We start from the raw sequence: 18,761 nt of genomic DNA on the forward strand, positions 1-18,761 counted from the left end.
ACTGAGAAAAATAAATTATTCATCACAAAATGAAAACTAATTCCCTATTTTAAAAGTTCACTACTTCAGTAGGTGGATGTTCTTTAAAAAAAAAAAAAAAGCTTTCAATGCTTTCTTTTGAGGTTAAAGCAAAATAGAATGCAGGAAATGTACCCATTTTGTTTTACTGCATGAACCCCTGGTGAACTTATGATTGAATTTTAATCTCTAATTATTCTTCATTTGGTAGAATTTTGGATGGAAAAATATCAGTGATGTCTGCTTTCTTTTTTTCTTGGTTTTCTTGAGTTTTGCTTTTATGTTAGGGGTAGAATTCATTTCAATTGGGTAAAGACTTTCATAAAATTTAGTACATTTTGGCAGTCATTGGTAACTTTTCTTTTCAGTTTCTTAAGGAATGATGTCCTTTTTTCTTTTTTTTTTCTTTTGGAGACAGAGTTTCCCTCTGTCATCCAGGCTGGAGTGCAATGGCGTGATCTCAGCTCAGTGCACCTCTGCCACCCACGCTCAAGCAATTCTCGTGCCTCAGCCTCTGGAATAGCTGGAACTGTGGGCATGCACCAACCCACCCAGCAAACTTTTATTTTTTTGTATTTTTAGTAGAGACAGAGTTTTGGTGTGTTGGCCAGGCTGGTCTCAAACTCCTGGCCGCAAATGATTCGCCTACCTCAGCCTCCCAAAGTGCTGAGATTACAGGCATGAGCCACTGTGCCCTGCCAGGAATGATGTTTTTGACTACATTTGCATAATGTAGACCTGGGGTAGAAGAGACGAGTACCTTGTTCATGATGGGGAGTGGGAGGAGAATTGATTATCATTAGAAAAAAAATGCAGAAATTTAAATGACCTCTTCCCCATCTGTTTTCTACCCCATATTTGTTTGGCTATCAGCCATCTTTAAAGTATTTTTAGCTCTCTATTCTCTATATATACAACAGAAATAGTTTTTGTTCCAAAAGCTATTTATATACCTGAAAGTAGACTTGAAAGCATTTATGTTTTCCATTTAACAAACAAGTTTTCTTCAGGATGTTGACTCACTTTTTTTCTGAGTCAGTTACAAATAATATTTAATTCTGATAGAATTTTATTTTCAGTTCTCGGAAAAACACTTTGGTTTCAAGATTTTATCATACACTTAACTATATTTAATTTGACAATAGAAAGACCAAAGAGTAGATTTGATTTTTTTTGTGTAAATGTGTTTGTTTAGGCAGAAGATGATGAAACACCCGTGGATTTAAACAAACACCTGTATCAAATAGAAAAACCTTACAAAGAAGCCATGACAAGGTATATCATCGAAAGCATTAATTGCAGGTTTTCAGACTTTGTTTTTGGATGCAAATACACTTATTTTGGTGATTAAAACAATCATTTTGTGTGTAGCATCCTTCAGCCACAATAACTGCTGTTTCTTTCAGACACCCGGTTGAAGAACTCTTAGATTCTTATCACAACCAAGTAGAACTGGCTCTTCAAATTGAAGTAAGTCTTAATTCACATTTTGGCATAATGACTTAAAGATTCTTGCTTCTTCTTTCTCTTAAATGGTAGTGTTGGCATTAGAGAAAATATTTTAGGACTTTAAAGACTATATTCTTTTTAATTTATAAAGAAAATAGGTTTAATTGACTTACAGTTCAGCATGACTGGGGAGGCCTCAGGAAACTTAAATCATGGAAGAAGGCACCTCTTCACAGGGCAGCGAGAAATGAGTGTCGAGCGAACGGGGCCCATTATAAAACCATCAGATCTCATGAAAACTCACTATCATGAGAACAACATGGGAGAAACCACCCCCATGATTCAGTTATCTCCACCTGGTCCTGCCCTTGACACGTGGAGATTATTACATTTCAAGGTGAGATTTTGGGGGGACATAGAGCCAAACCACATCATTGTGCCCCTGGCCCCTCCCAAATGTCATGTCCTCACATTTCAAAACACAATCATGCCCTTCCAGTAGTCTCCCAAGGTCTTAACTCTTTCCAGTATTAACCCAAAAGTTTAAGTCCAAAGTCTCATCTGAGACAAGGCAAATCCCTTCCACCTATGAGCCTGTAAAACCAAAAGCAAATTAGTTACTTCCTGGATACAATGAAGGTACAGGCGTGGGGTAAATACAGCCTTTCCAAATGGGAGAGATTTTCCAAAACAAAAGGGCTAGGGGCCCATGCAAGTCCAAAATCTAATAGGGCAGTCGTTAAAGCTTAAAGACTTTCTTTTTTTTTTTTTTTGAGGCTGAGTCTCCATGTGTTGCTTAGGCTGGAGTGCAGTGGGGTGATCTCGGCTCTCTGCAACCTCTGCCTCCTGGGTTCAAGTGATTCACCTGCCTCAGCCTCCTGAGTAGCTGGGATTAGAGACATACATCACCATGCCTGGCTAATTTTTATGTTTTTAGTAGTGATGGGGTTTTACCGTGTTGGCCAGGCTGGTCTCAAACTCCTGACCTCAAGTGATTCTCCCACCTCAGCCATCTAAAGTGCTGGGGTTACAGGCATGAGCCACCGTGCCCAGCCAAGACTATATTCTTGACATTGATGTTTCATGTCTTGTTTTCGGACCTAAGTTACGTCAAAAGTTTTCACTAATGCTTAAATTAACATGTTTATTTTCATTTCAGCTCTATTGCTAAGAAGAACCTTCAGTTCAACTCTAAAAGCATTTATTGGATGCTTACTATATGCTGAATGCTAGAGTTTTGAAAATGAATGATCTAGTCCCCACCTATCAGGAACTTAAAAAGTAGTAGTGAGGGATTTAAACAAAACTTCAATATAGTGTAGTAAAATGTATTATAGAGGTATGCCTTGGAGTTAAGGAGATTAAGGAAGGGCACCTTACCTAAGTTGAGGGTTCAAGGAAGGCCTCTTAGAAGGGATGTTGTCTGAACTGTCTTATACAGTACGAGTTAGCAAGAAAAAAATTGGGAAGGGTATATAAACAAAAGCAGATAGGTGTGATATTTACATGGAAGTATAAGCAATTCTGTGATAGAGTACAAAGTATAAAATGAAGATTGGCAGATGACATGGGAGATAGCTATATGATTATTATCCTTGTAATCCGTGTTAAGGAATTTTATCTTCTAGGTCAGGAGACCATATCCAGTCTACCTTCTAATTTGTAAATTAAAAAAAAAAAATTTAACAAAACTACACACCTGGTTGCTGTTGTCGTTGTTTGAGACAGTCTCACTTTGTCACCCAGGCTGGAGTTCAGTGATATGATCTTGGCTCACTGTAATCTCTGCCTCCTGGGTTCAAGTGATTCTCCCACCTCAGCCCCCCTAGTAGCTGGGATTACAGGTGTGTGCCACCACGTCTGGCTAATTTTTGTATTTTTGGTACAGACAGGCTTTCACCATGTTGGTCAGGCTGGTTTCAAACTCCTGACCTCAAGTGATCCACTCGCCTTGGCCTCCCATAGTGCTGGAATTACAGGCATGAGCCACTGCGCCTGGCCCCATACCTTTTTTTTTTTTTTTTTTTTTTAACATATTGTCTCTTGTCATTTACATTTATGCTCCAACAGTAGAGTTGAGTAGTGGAACAGAGATTGTGTATCCTGCAAAACCTAACCTGTTACTGTTTGGCCCTGTACAGAAAAAGTTGGCCGACTCCTGCTCTAGCCACTTAAGGTGTTTTTAGCCTAGAGTGGTTTGGGTGAATTGTTTAGTCCTGTGATCTGAAATCACTCTGGCTGTATTGTGGAAGTTAGATTTCAGGTTGGGATTGGTTTCAGAGCGAATATTTAAAAAGGTTTTTATAGTAGTCCAGGTGAAAGATGAAGAGCATGGAAAAGTTAAAAAGGAGAGAACTGATTAACAATATTTAGGAGATAAAATTGGAAAGATTTTAACAGGTGATGAGATGTGAGTGAAGGGGAAATAGTATAAGTGTAGGATGGCTTCCATATTTTTATCTACTAGTATGTTCTTATCAACATATAAATATATTTATTCAAAAATATTTACTGAATATCTCTGGTAAACTGGAGTTTACTAGAATCTGGAGTTTCGTATGGAGTGTCCAGGCTAGAGATAATAAACTTGGGAATCATTAGAATATAAATTGTATTTTGCAGCCATAAGACAGGATGAGGTCACCAGGAAAATCATTGTAGATGAAGAGGAAAAAGAGTTACCCATCTTAAAAAAAAAAAAAATCCCCCCCCCCCCCCCCCCCACAGGAGCCACACCATTTCTCTATTCTCCTTGCTTTAAAACTTCTGAAAGTTAAGTGGTTTTGCTGCTTCCATTTCCTTCCTTCCCATTCTCTTATATGCCCACTCCAATCAGTTTAGTACTTCCCTGAAACTGTACTTATTAAGGTCATCAAGGACTTCCATGATCCTGAATTCAGTAGTCAGTTCCTAATCTGTTGATCGATTGATGAATGGATGGATGGATGACAGCGTGTCACCCTGTCACCCAAACTGGAGTGCAGTGGTGTGATCACAGATCACTGCAGCTGCAACTCCCTGGTCTCAGGTAATCCTCCCACCTCAGCCTCCTGGGTAGCTGAGACTACATTCCATGCCCAGCTAATTTTTATGTTTTTTGTAGAGACACAGTTTCCTTATGTTGTCTGGGCTGGTCTTGAACTCCTGGGCTCAAACGATCTTCTTGCTTCAGCCTCCCAAAGTGTTAGGATTACAGGTGTGAGCCACCGTGCCCACCAAATCTTTATTCTTCTCAACCTGTCTGTATTTTTTGATACAGTTGATCATGTCTTTCTTTTTGAAATACTTAGTTGGCCTGTGGGATACCACCTTCTTGCTTTCCTTATTTCTATTAGCTGCTCTGTCTCACTCTTACTTGTGGCTTCTTCCTTATCTTCCTGCATATCCCCAGGGCTCAGTTCTAGAACCTCTTCTCTCTGTATTGACATCCTAGGTGATCTTGGTATATCCTTATACTGATTGACTCTGAAATTTGTATGTCTAACCTTAACCTTTTCCCCAACTCCAGACTCAAATTATCTATTACTTGACATCTTTATGTGAATATCTAATTAATTGACATCTCAAATTTAAGATCTACAAAACTGAATTTTTTATAGTACCTTTGTATCTATTCACCCATCGGCCTTCCCTTTTTCTTTTTAAGAGTTTATTTTTTAAGAGCAATATTAGGTTCAGAGCAAGCTGAGAGGAAGGTGCAGAGATATCTCGTATACCCCCTTATGTACACATGCATAGCCTGACCTCATTATTTCCCTTTTTAATAAATGGCAACTTTGTCTTCCATTTGCTCAGGCCAAAACCCTAGAGTCATCCTTGAGGTCTCAAGAAAAAGATCTTCTACATTTCACATTCAGTCTAATTCTGGTCAGCTCTACCTTGAAAATACATTTAGAATGTGAGCGCTTTCATCACTACCAAAGCTATACTCTAGTCAACTGCAGTAGTTTCTTACTAATCTCCCAGTGTCTACCCCTACAGTATATCTTCAACAGGCAACCAAAATGATCTTTTGAGAATAAGTCACTAAATGGAATGTGATATCCTGGATTATATTCTGGAAGATAAAAAGCTCATTAGTGGAAAAGTTGGTAAAATCTGAATAAAGTTTAACATTTACTTAATAGCAATATACCAGTGTTAATGTCTAGCTTTGACAAATGTAACATGGTTTATGTAAGATTTACTTAGTCTAGTTTTCCAGCGTTATATGGGAACTTTGTATTATTTTTATAGCTGTCTGTAAATTTAAAATTATTGAAAGGTAAAGATTTTAAAAATGAAAATAGGAAAATTAGCTGGGTATGGTGGCATATAACTGTAATCTCAGCTACTCAGGGGGCTGAGGTAGGAGAATTGCTTGAAACCGGGAGGCAGAGGTTGCAGTGAGCTGCACACTGCTGCAGTCCAGTCTGGGTGAATGAGACCTGTCTTAAAAAAAAAATAAGAAAAGAAGAGCAAAAAGCAAAATAAGAGAAAATCAAAGGCAGAAGGTGGGGCTTTGAAAAGATAAAGTTTGTAAATCCTTTAAAAAATGTTAGATCATGTCACTCCTTCGCTGAGAATCCTGTTTACTATTTTACTTAGTAAAATTCAAAGCCCTAATTGTAGCTTCAAGGTTCTACACAGTATGACTCACTACCTCTCTGATCTGACTTCTTATCACTTCCCTGTCTTTTTTCTCTGGTTGATTATCTGCCAGTTATGTTCCGCACTGAGGACCCTTGTGCCTGTTGTTCCCCTCTAAATGCTTTTCCCTGAGACATTTTCATGGCTCACCCTTACACTTTTAAGGTCGGTGTCTAGCTGTAGTATCAGAAAGGAGAGCAGAGGAAGGGTGGATTTGGAACTAATAGACAATAAATTGATAATTGGTACTTAAAGAGTAATGTAGGCTGGGCGCAGTGGCTCACGCATGTCATCCCAGCACTTTGGGAGGCTGAGGCGGGCGGATCACCCAAGGTCAGGAGTTTGAGACCAGCCTGACCAACATGGCGAAACCCCATCTCTACTAAAATTACAAAAATTAGCCAGGCATGGTGACAGACACCTGTAATCCCAGCTACTCGGGAGGCTGAGGCAGGAGAATCACTTGAACCTGGGAGGCAGAGGTTGCAGTGACCTAAGATCCTACCACTGCACTCTAGCCTGGGCAACAGAATGAGAGTCCGTCTCAAAAAAAAAAAGCAAAGTAATATGAAGTAATATAGGAGAATGGCATGACCTTCAAAACTGGAAAAGGTTTTGCGTGAAGGTGAAGTAAAAGGAAGCAGGAAGTATAAGTCAAATAAGCAAAAATGAGGAGCTAGAAAACAGGCCCCGAGGACTGCAGGGTAATTGGGTATTTGAGAAAATTAGGTGGTTTCATTTAAGCTTGAAGGTGAAGGTTTGTAGTAGCCAAGCGTCAAGGGTGGAAAAATTTAAATTTTAAACGGGTGGTATAGTACTGAGTTTCAGCCCATTATAACAGTACTTGGCATAAAAGTTTGGCATAAATGTTTTTATGAATTAATACATTATATACGAATGTTTCTTAATAAGATATGTACTTCTCAGGTAAATGTTGCCCAGTGTTATTAATATGTAACTGACCTCTAAAGAACTTGGTTTTGATACCAAATTTTTGCAGGAGGAAGAGAAGGGTTATTTTCAATGTGGAAATTATTTCCAAATGAGAATAAGAAAAAAATAGCTCTAGTTTTAGTGATTTGTTACTAATTTACGCTTCTACTTCTGATTCTAATGGAAAATTAATAACAATTTGCATATGAATAATTGTGTCAGATGAAGTGAAAATTAACCAGGCCTTGCCTTTTCCTACTTTGAAATAAACTATACAATTGAAAAGCTATCTCATTTCTTTTTCTTTTTCATCACAAAAGAGTAGAGGATATCTGTTAGGGATATCTAAGATATCTAATTTCTGACTTCGTCTCTGGAATTGGTCCTTTAAATTTCACCTACCTATTTTTATTTTATTTTGTGTTTTTAAAGAACCAGCACCGAGCAGTAGATCAAGTAATTAAAGCTGTAAGAAAAATCTGTAGTGCTTTAGATGGTGTCGAGACTCTTGCCATTACAGAATCAGTAAAGAAGCTAAAGAGAGCAGTTAATCTTCCAAGGAGTAAAACTGCTGATGTGAGTATTTTTGGTAACTAGGATTTTATTCATGCAAATATGTACTTAAACAGGAAATTTTTGCCTTCTCCTAGACAAAATATTGTCATTTTAACTTCGGCTTTTACTTTTGGATTGAATCACTTACTTGGTTAGGTGGGGATTCCTTGGTAAGAAGTTGGGTTGCCTTGAAAGAGCTTTATGAGAGTTGACATTCAACAGGTGGATGTCAAACTGTGAACCCTTTTTGTATAGAGGAGGACCTCTGGCATAGATGAGTTGGTTTGGGGTTTAAGGATAGGTATTGAGCTTAGAAGACCTGGAGGACAGTAACTCTCACTTCTCCCTTGGGATGGAAGCGTCCTAATTATTAGTGGGGGAAGTTCTACTTTGGCTAATAATCTCCCTGTTGAAAAGACCAAGGGCCTCAGCTATAATGCCTCAGAAGCAGCCAATTTAGGGGCCTTGGCTTTAGATTATACTGTTGGTTTTAATAAAAGCTGTCCCTCATGGTGTTTCCCAGGAGATTTAATTAACTTGCTTCATAGGGACATTTATATCTTTAATTGCAAGGATGAAAGAAGGGGTGCATCTCACGGGCCACAATAAATATAAAGGATAGAAAAGTTATGTTGATGGTGTGCCCCTCGATATCTAGAAGATAACATAGTCCATGCATTCTCAGAGAGATCCTGTCCATATGGTATGTAGCAATGCGGGTTTCTTTTTTTCTACTTTTTAATTTGCTTCTTTTTAGAAACTTATACATATATACACACACACATATATACATATGTATACACATATATACGTGTATATATATTTATACACACACACACACGAAATTACTTGGAGGTGATCAACTACCATGGACCTAATTTTGTCTGAGGCTTCTATTTATTTTACCCATTTGCTGGATAAAGGAGCAGACAGCAGATGGGAGGGGAGTCAGTTTAGATACATATAAGCACTTTTTTGAGTCACCAACCAAGAGATCTAGATTTTTTTCTTTAAGGATATTCTTATGTTGTTTTAGAGCTACTAATGGAAAATAATACTGTACTTATCACTTCTAGATTTCAAATTAATATTAACCAAGCAGCTTTTGTTGTGTTTCAGTGATATTTTACAGTAGTTTTTAGTGATTCTGATTTTCTTAATACTAAAATAATCTTGGTTTGTGGTTTTCCCTTTCTTTTTGCATTATTTATTTATTGTTTTATTAATTCTGTAGATACTTGGGAGGTTTCCCCTGGAAAAAGAGTCTTTGACATAGTATTTGACATTTTATATTATGTCATAGGCAATTTTCTGACTATTGTGTGTGTGTGCCTGTATAGGTGACTTCTTTGTTTGGAGAAGAAGACACTAGCAAGAATTCAACTAGGGGTATGTGTTTAAATCTTTAAATTTTAGCAATAATCATCAGCTTTTCAGAGAATCTATTAAATTTTTCTCTTTTTTTTAAATCTAGGCTCACTTAATCCTGAAAATCCTGTTCAAGTAAGCATAAACCAATTAACTGCAGCAATTTATGATCTTCTCAGACTCCATGCAAATTCTGGTAGGAGTCCTACAGACTGTGCCCAAAGTAGCAAGAGTGCCAAGGAAGCATGGACTACAACAGAGCAGCTCCAGTTTACTATTTTTGCTGCTCATGGAATTTCAAGTAATTGGGTATCAAAGTAAGTAACTGTTTAAACAGCCGGGCATGGTGGCTTGCACCTGTAATCCCAGTGCTTTGTGAAGCCACAGTGGGAGGATTGCTTGAGCCGAGGAGTTGGAGACCAGCCTGGGCAACGTAGCAAGACCTCATCTCTACTATAAAGAATTTTTAAAAAATTAGCCAGCCAGGAACAGTGACTTATGCCTGTAATCCCGGCACTTTGGGAAGCTGAGGCAGGTGGATCACCTGAGGTCAGGAGTTTGAGACCAGCCTGACAAACATGGAGAAACTCTGTCTCTACTAAAAATACAAAATTAGCTGAGTGTGGTGGCATGTGCCTGTAATCCCAGCTACTTGGGAGGCTGAGGCAGGAGAATCGCTTGAACCCAGGAGGTGGAGGTTGTGGTGAGTCGAGATTGCGCCATTGCACTCCAGCCTTGGCAACAAGAGGTAAACTCCATCTAAAAAAAAGAAATAGCCAGTGGTGGTGTGCACCTGTAGTCCCAGCTACTGAGAAGATTGAGGCAGGAGTATTGCTCGAGCCAGGAGATGAAGACTGCAGTGAGCTATGATCATGCCACTGCGCTCCAGCCTGGGTGACAGAGCAAGACCCTGTCTCAAAAAAATAAAAATAAAACATAAAAGAAAATACGTGCAGCTTTATCTAGCAACTATTCTGATCTTGTAAAATGTCAGCAACCACTGTTATCTTGGTGTTTAAATGACTAACCAACAGATACCTTTGTGATTTTCTTAAAAATTACAGAGGTGTTTGAAGCACTTCCAGTAAAGAAAATGTAACTCTTGCATGCCAAAAGCAGGAAAATATAGCAGGAAAACAGAGCAATTGTCAATTAATAAATATAGGCAGTTTAAGACAGGTGTTCGTTCATTCTTTTTTTTCTTTTGGAGATGGAGTCTTGCATTGTTGCTCACTGCAACCTCTGTTTCCAGGGTTCAAGCAGTTCTTGTGCCTCAGCCCCCTGAGTAGCTAGGATTACAGGTGCGTACCATAATGCCTGGCTAATTTTTGTATTTTTAGTAGAGATGAGATTTCACCTTGTTGGCCAGGCTGGTCTCAAATTCCTGACCTCAAGTGATCTGCCCACCTCAGCCTCCCAAAGTTCTGGGATTACAGGCGTGAGCCACCACACCCGGCCGCCAGTTTTAGTGTATTTGAAAATCAATGTATGAACTGAAAAGTCAGAAATATTTTTAGTGAAATAGTTTTATAGTAGCTTAATGCTGTAAAAAAGTTTACTGAAGAAATATCAAACATAAGTTTTGCTTAAATTGGGCTTTAGATTAAAATATGGTCATTTAGTGACTTAAATGTGGTGTTTTAATTTATTCAATAAATATTTATTGAGCACCATCTGTGGGCAGTATTCTTAATACCGGGGATTCAGTAGTACAAGGCAGCAAAAAACCTGTACTCTTCTGGAACTTGCATTTAAATGGATATTGACGGTATCTGAAGGTATTTCATTACAGGGATAATAATCTCCACATTCTCCATAGGCACACACACACACACACATTTGTACATAGACACGCACAAATATACATAGGGACACTAATGAGGTAAACAAATACCCAGTAGAAGACAATACAGAAAACAGTGATAAAGATAGAAAGTAAGTGAATAAAATGCTGACGTAAATAGGAGTAAATGGAATAAAGTTGAGAAAAATAACCAAGTAGTTAGCTTGGGGTATTGTGTGAACCAATAAAATTTGATTTGAAATAAATTTAGAATGATAAATAAATTGTATATATGAACAAAGTGGTTAACATGTAAGGCTAGCAGTAAGTTAGATTAAGTAGAATACAATTTTATTGAATCTAAGACTCGTGCTTTTAAAGATTACCTGACTGTATCCAACCAGCTGTGTACTTGGCAATTAGTGGCTGAGTCACTGCAATCTAATGAGAGAATACAATAGCATCTGTCCCCATAAATGGAAGACTCCCAATAGGCTAGGAAGATTGGCTCAATGTAAGTCAGGCACATGCTTAGCTGACTCTATTTCAGTAGCTTAGCAAAGGAAAATGCACCAAGGGAAGGTAATGTTTGTACTCTTTCTAGCTAGAAATGAATAAATACATTATTCAGTGTCGTTCAACTAAAATCTGAAGCTAATAACTGGGCGCAAAATGAAATTATCCAGCTGGTGTTATTATGACCATGCTTTAATCTGGGACCTAGGAACATACATTCCCCTTTTTATCCCCTTTACCAAACCTCTTTTCTATTTTCATAGAATTTGCAGTGGTTGAATTTCAGATGGATTTCTAAAAATTCAAATGAAAGGTGACCAGATTATTTCAGATATTAGTCTCTTTGGAGGAAGAACTGCTAATGTAGTTGTATTAGTTAAATAATTTGTATTGTCAAGATAGAAATCAAGTTAAACTTTCTTTTCTCAGTTATGAAAAATGACTACTTGATGATGCACGGTCTCACAATGGAAAGGATCTTTTTAAACCCGATTCAAGCAAAGAAGGTGGCACTTACAAGAATTTCTTCTATCTTATTAAATGCATGAACTGTAAGTGAAATTTCGGCTTTTATGCTTTCGGTGGTCGCTATCCTAACTTAATTTTAGTAATTTTCATTTGAAATTCTTTAACTCGTAGGTATGTCTTAAGGATCTTGTCTAGATATGGATTTGTAGAACAGACTGAAATTCTCATTAAAAAGATAGAAATATCCTGTAAGCCTTCATATTATTAAAGGCAAAAACATATCATCTTTTTAGACTTTGTCAAGTTAAAGATAAAATATGTTATAGAAAGGATAGGAAAGTTAGAAAGGAATGAAAGTTCTGGAAAGACAGTATTTTATAGCATTGCTTCAGTATTTATTCTGTAACACTATATAACAATTCTGGCTCTTAGATTAATCAACACTTAACCAAAAAAGTTATTTTTATTTATTTATTTATTTATTTTTTGAGACGAGTTTTGCCCTTGTTGCCCAGGCTAGAGTGCAGTGGCGCAATCTCAGCTCACTGCAAGCTCTGCCTCCCAGGTTCAAGCAATTCTCCTGTCTCAGCCTGCTGAGTAGCTGGGATTACAGGCATGCGCCACCACGCCCAGCTAATTTTTTGTATTTTTAGTAGAGGTGGGGTTTCACCATGTTGGCCAGGCTGGTGTTGAACTCCTGACCTCAGGTGATCCGCCCACCACGGCCCCCCAAAGTACAGGGATTACAGATGTGAGCCACCGCGTTCAGCCGAAAAAAATTATCTTAAATCCATGTACAAGATGATGTTTTGTACTATTTATATTTTTTAAATAGTGTTTTTCTTTTTTTTTTTCTTTTTGAGATGGAGTCTTACTCTGTCACCCAGGCTGGAGTTCAGTGGCGCGATCTCAGCCCACTGTAACCTCAGCTTCCCAGGTTCAAGTGATTCTCCTGCCTCAGCCTTCCGAGTAGCTGAGATTACAGGTGTGTGCCACCATCCCTGGCTCATTTTTTTGTATTTTTAGTAGAGAAGGGGTTTTGCCATGTTGGCCAGGCTAGTCTTGAACTCCTGACCTCAGGTGATCCGCCCACTTTGGCCTCCCAAAGTGCTGGGATTACAGGTGTGAGCCACCGTGCCCAGCCTAAAATAGTGTTTTTAAACTAAGGGAACTCTCATTATTTAGGCAGATAGACAGTTGCAGAACTTTTTACTATTTGTTCCACATTTATTAAATGTTTTCCTATTGTCATATTTTCTTTTATATTATAAAATAATACATGTCTGTGAAAGCAATCAAGTAACACAAAAATGCATATAGGTAGAAACTGTCACTCTGTTTTCAACATTTGCTATCTCAGAGTGCCTGCTCTTGACTTCAAGTGTTCTTTCAGACTTAAAAAAAAATAATGCATTGGTAAACATATGTCTGTTGGTGTATATACTTTTTTTTTTCATAGGAAGGAAGAGAGGGAGGAAAGGAAGGAGGAAGGAAAGCTGTTTGTGTATATACTTATTATGTATGTTTGTGTGCATTCTTACATCCCAAAACAGAAATTCTCATAAACATTCATCTGGTTTTTCCAAAAGGAAATAAAAATGACTAATATTATTTTGCCTGGAAATTAACACGAAATCTCAAAGGCATTTGCACGTCTTTAAAGAAAGAAATGTTATATTTTGAAATTTTATACTGTTAATAAAATTTATTTAAAATTTTTAGTAGGACAAGTTAGCCAGACTTCTATTTAGCTAAAGTTTACTCAGTATTAAAGATTATTTGAGGCTGGTGTGGTGGCTCACACCTGTAATCCTAGTACTTTGGGAGGCCGAGTGGATGACCTGAGGTCAGGAGTTTGAGACCAGCCTGGCCAACATGGTGAAACCCCATCTCTACTAAAAATACAAAAATTAGCCAGGCGTAGTGGCGGGTGCCTATAATCCCAGCTACTCAAGAGTCGGAGGCAGGAGATCACTTGAACCCAGCAGGCAGAGGTTGCCGTGAGCCAAGATTGTGCCGTTGCACTCCAGCCTAGGCAACAGAGCAAAAATGCCGTCTCAATAAAATAAAATAAAAATACCAAAATAAAGATTATTTGAAAGGTTAAATACAATACCTAAAATAGTCTCATTAAAGTGTTAAATTTCACATTCAATCTAATTTGTTCTATTAATACATTTTCCCCCCATAGAATCATTTTCCCATCCAGATATCACAATTGCCATTAGAATCACTTCTTCACCTTACTCTTTTGGAATTTTAAATCAGAGCAGTGGAAGTTCCCCTGATTCTAATAAGCAGAGAAAGGGACCAGAAGCTTTGGGCAAAGTTTCTTTACCTCTTTTTGACTTTAAACGGTAAGTATTACTGAGTTGTAATGATGAGTCACTGTGGACACATCTGCACATCAGAATTGGCTAGATGACAAGGAGGTGAGGGGAGGAACATAGATGAGTGAATGAGCCTCTTCAGTTTTTCTAATGTGATAAAAGGAGGTCAGTTCAGAGACACAGATTAGAGGAAATAAAAGTTAATCTGCTATAGTCTGAACATATCTGACTAGGTATACACAGCTTTGTTTGCCACTCACTGTTCCATGGAGAAAAGCAGCAGCCAATGACTGTCATTTATATAAAGTACTATATTGTTGACATAATACCACAGTCTTATAAATTCCGTTGATATTAACCCAAGACTTGGTTTTCCCTTTTCCCATTTCTTTCCTACTCTTCTCCAGTTTCAGAGAATCTATAGGTGTACATTATTCCCTTCCTTAATTCTCTTTACTAATCTATCCCTTACTGCCAAATGTCCCTAGTCTTTAATTGCCATACATCCCACAAGTATGCAAAACCCTATTAGGGATTCTTTCCATTATCTTTAGGGGTAAAGGAATTTCTTTTGAGCTTGGTGTCTGTTAGTACCCACTGGGATAGTATAATCTATCTGGCCTTTTAGCTGAATATTTTAATTATGTTGTAAGGAATAATGTTTCATGAGATGATCAAGAGTTTTCCAAAGGAAAAAAAAAATGGGTAAGTTTGGGATATGTTACATTCAGCACATGGGTGCATTCTGGAGAATAGATGATGCACACTGGCATATTAAAGCATCTCTAGGCAGGGCTCCGTGGCTCATGCTTGTAACCCCAGCAATTTGGGGGTCCAAGGTAGGCAGATCACTTGAGGTCAGGAGTTTGAGACCAGCCTGGCCAACATGGTGAAATTCCATCTCTGCCAAAAATATAAAAATTAGCTAGCTGGGCCTAGAGGCACACCCCTATAATCCCAGCTACTCTGTAGGCTGAGGCATAAGAATCACTTGAACCCAAAGGCAAAGGTTTCAGTGAGCCCCTCCCCTCCTGCCGCAAAAAAAAAAAAAAAAAAAAAAAAAAAAAACTCTAAAGTTCTAAAAGAAAATTTTTTAAAAGGAGAAAAAAGCATCCCTAAAACTTTGTAGTCAAGAAGCCTATTCAACTGGGTCTTATGACAATATATTTACTATAATAACACTTATATTCATCTGAGTGCTACACAGGTATCCTTGTATTTATCACAACTGCTCTATGAAATAAGTGGTATTTTTATCCCTTTTTACAGGGGGGGATATCAAAGTACAGAGAATCAGTGACTCTCCCCAGGGCACTTAGCTAACACGTGGTAGAATTGGGACTTGAACCAGGCAATTTAGCTACAGGGTCTACATTCTTAACTATTACCCTATATTAACATACTCAAACTTAGTTGATACCATGACACTTTTTTATTGTTCCAGAATATATCTTTTGAAACCTTGTGTTCCAAGGGACAGTTTGGGAAATAGTTTAATAATAGATCTATTTAACTTAAGATAAAACAAATACTGGGAATGAACATTTCTGCTAATCTAATACTTTTTCTTCTTAAATGGCATATACCCCATTTGATTTGCCAGTAATCATCTGTTGACAATAATAGGATGTTCAAAACACTGATTTTACAAATTTGTTCTTGAAATATTTTCACATGTGCTTAAAAATAACATTTATTGGCTGGGCACAGTGGCTCACACCTGTAATCCCAGCATTTTGGGAGGCTGAGGTGGGTGGATCACTTGAGGTCAGGAGTTTGGGACCAGCCTGGCCAACATGGGGAAACCCCATCTCTACTAAAAATACAAAAATTAGCCTGGTGTGGTGGCGCACGTCTGTAATCCCAGCTACTTGGGATGCCGAGGCAAGAGAATAGCTTGAGCCTGGGAGGCAGAGGTTGCTGTGAGTCAAGACTGCGCCTCTGGACTCCAGCCTGTGTGACAGAGCGAGACTCCATCTCCAAAAGAAAAAAAAACACATTTATTTAAAAAATATTTTTCTTTCTTTTAATTACTTCCCCCATATTCGAGGAGGCAGTGTAAGATTTTTTGTTCTCTACATTTTGGTGGGTTCAGATTTTAATACCTGACATAATTTTGAACTACCAAAGGCTAAAGAAAGGCAGTTGAAGGGATTACTATTAATGGTGTGTATTAGGAACCTTTTGCTAAATGTAGTACATTACTACTCTAAAATAGAATATTTAGAATTGTGTTCTCCACTGTCTGATAAATTAGTGTCAGAGAGCAGTTATGTGAAAGTTAAATATAATTTCAGCATTATCATTAATTTTTATAAATAAATTCTGAAAACCTTCCTGCTCTTGAAAGCACCAGGAGTCTTTGCATAATTAGAGAACTATCTACATTTTGCCACTTTTATTGTCTAGTAATAAATGGTTTTGTTAGATAAATGATATAATATTCTTTCATAATTCAGGAGACTGTCAAGCAAAGGGCAGTTGACTTCTGCTAGACATTTAAATAGTTTGCATCCAACACTCTGCTGTTAAAATAGTGAATAGATTGTATTAAGCTTGAGACTGCCAAGTAGTGCAGGCGACCTAGGTAATGTTAGGACTTCGCATTCAAGGAATACTCAGAAATTAAGAGAGAAGATGATTAAGAGAGATGATGATGATGATGATTATACTTTGTTTCTCTACATTAGTACATGTTTCTCTACATTAGTACATGTTGAGAAACAAAGTGTCATGTAGAGAAACAAAGTGTATAATATAGTTGAGTTAACCACTGTGTTATAATGATTTGTAATCCCAGTCTTGAAATTCTTTATGAAATAATTTCCGTTGAAGGTAAAATCTTATTAATGGTCACTATTATTGAAGCCAAATGACTCAAAGGCATTTCATGCAGCCTTAATAACAAATGAGTTCTTTTTTAAAACCTTTTCTTTTTTTTTTTTTTTTTTTTGAGATGGAGTCTCACTATGTTGCCCAGGCTGGTCTCAAACTCCTGGCCTCAAGTGATCGATCTTCCCACCATCCAATCCCAAATTATAGGCGTGAGCTACCATGTCCAGCACAAATTAGTTCTTAACTAATTTTTCTGAAAACTGGCACATAAACAGAATTAAGCAGTTAACCTGTCTTTCCTGTACAGTTATTTCTGACGGTTACCAAATAATTTATGTGGCGAAGTTTTTTTTGTTTTTGTTTTTGTTTTTTGAGATGGAGTCTCACTCACTCAGGCTGGAGTGCAGTGGCATGATCTCGGCTCACTGCAACATCTGCCTCCTGGGTTCAAGTGATTCTCATGCCTCAGCCTCCAGAGTAACTGAGATTACAGGTATGTGCTATCACACCTGGCTAATTTTTGTATTTTGGGCAGCGATAGGGTTTTGCCATGTTGGCCAGGTTGGTCACAAACTCCTGGCCTTGAGTGATCCACCTTCCTCGGCCTCCCAAGTGCTGGGATTACAGGCGTGAGCCACCGCGCCTAGCAGTAATTGATATGACAACTTTTTTTTATAGAAAATCTTTAGCCCATTATGGTGGCTCAGGCCTGTAATCCCAACACTTTGGGAAGCCGAGGCGAGAGTTTGAGACAACTCTGGCCAATATGGCGAAATCCTGTCTCTACTAAAAATACAAAAAAGTTAGCCAGGTATGGTGGCTCGTGACTGTAGTCCCAGCTACTTGGGAGGCTGAGTTGGGAGAATCACTTGAACCCGGGAGACAGAGGTTGCAGTGAGCCAGGATTGCGCCACTACACTCCAGCCTGGGCGACAGAGCAAGACTCCATCTCAAAAAATAAAAAAAGAGAGAAAATCTTTAGATAATAGATGCAGAAGGAATGGTAGAATTAGAATATTATAATTTTGCAACCCATGCTGAAATAATAGATTTTGGCTAGGGTTTCTCAATCTTGGCAATATTGACATTTCAGGCCAAATAATTTTTTGTTGTGAAAGACTGTTTTGTGCATTGCAGGATGTTTAGCGGCATCCCTAGATTCTACCCACTAAATGCCAGTTGTCCCCCTCAGTTTACAACCAAAATTATTTGCAAATTACCAAATGTCTGCTGGAAGGAAAATCACTCCCAATTGAGAACTATTGATCTAAGCAGTGATCATCAGTACCACCTTTTTTGTTTTAAAACCTTACAGTCTGTGAAAATGCCTTCCTAAAACCATTAAATAGTTTTTCTGCAACCTCATAATTGATGGCTTAAACTGATAGCACTTGAACTAAACTGATCAATAGTAACATCACAGATAACACAAACAGTGTGTACCTTTTAATTTGATAGAATAAGAAGTGGTATACAATACCAACTGCGAAATAGTAAGTATTCTTGCCAAAGAATTAAATCTGAATCAAATCAGTCCTCTAGGTCTAAGTTCTTCTGTGTGGAGAATACAGGAGGACATGTTAAATGACACCGGAGGAGTATAACCAGCAAAATTCAGGATATGGAAAATTCTATAGAACAAAAGACCTGGTATCATCAACAAATAAATAGCAAGGTGGAGAAAAAAAGAGAAGGAGACCAAACAAGAGTTAACGAACTTTTTCTGCAAAGGGTGCCAGATAAAAGTAGTTTAGGCTTTGCAGACCTTATAGACTCTGTCACAAATGCAAAAGCAGTCATAGACAGTACATAAACTAATGAGCATGGCTGTGTCTGGTAAAAGTTTACTTACAAAGCCAGGTGTAAAGGCCAGTTTA

The 18,761-nt window shown here is 38.0% G+C and overlaps 1 protein-coding gene across 1 annotated transcript in view; it reads left to right on the plus strand.

Moving 5' to 3' along the window:
- PIK3C2A (phosphatidylinositol-4-phosphate 3-kinase catalytic subunit type 2 alpha) overlaps nucleotides 1–18,761 on the plus strand; it is a 90,901-nt gene that overhangs the window by 34,903 nt on the left and 37,237 nt on the right. The window contains 8 exon segments of the mRNA XM_017873617.1: nucleotides 1,214–1,293; nucleotides 1,425–1,488; nucleotides 7,462–7,605; nucleotides 8,925–8,973; nucleotides 9,059–9,269; nucleotides 11,681–11,794; nucleotides 13,910–13,965; nucleotides 13,968–14,078. Of these exon segments, the coding sequence (XP_017729106.1) occupies nucleotides 1,214–1,293; nucleotides 1,425–1,488; nucleotides 7,462–7,605; nucleotides 8,925–8,973; nucleotides 9,059–9,269; nucleotides 11,681–11,794; nucleotides 13,910–13,965; nucleotides 13,968–14,078 (829 nt within the window).

The sequence above is a fragment of the Rhinopithecus bieti genome, unplaced genomic scaffold (assembly GCF_001698545.2).
Source record: "Rhinopithecus bieti isolate Rb0 unplaced genomic scaffold, ASM169854v2 scaffold_8211, whole genome shotgun sequence".
In the NCBI taxonomy this organism is placed as follows: Eukaryota; Metazoa; Chordata; class Mammalia; order Primates; family Cercopithecidae; genus Rhinopithecus; species Rhinopithecus bieti.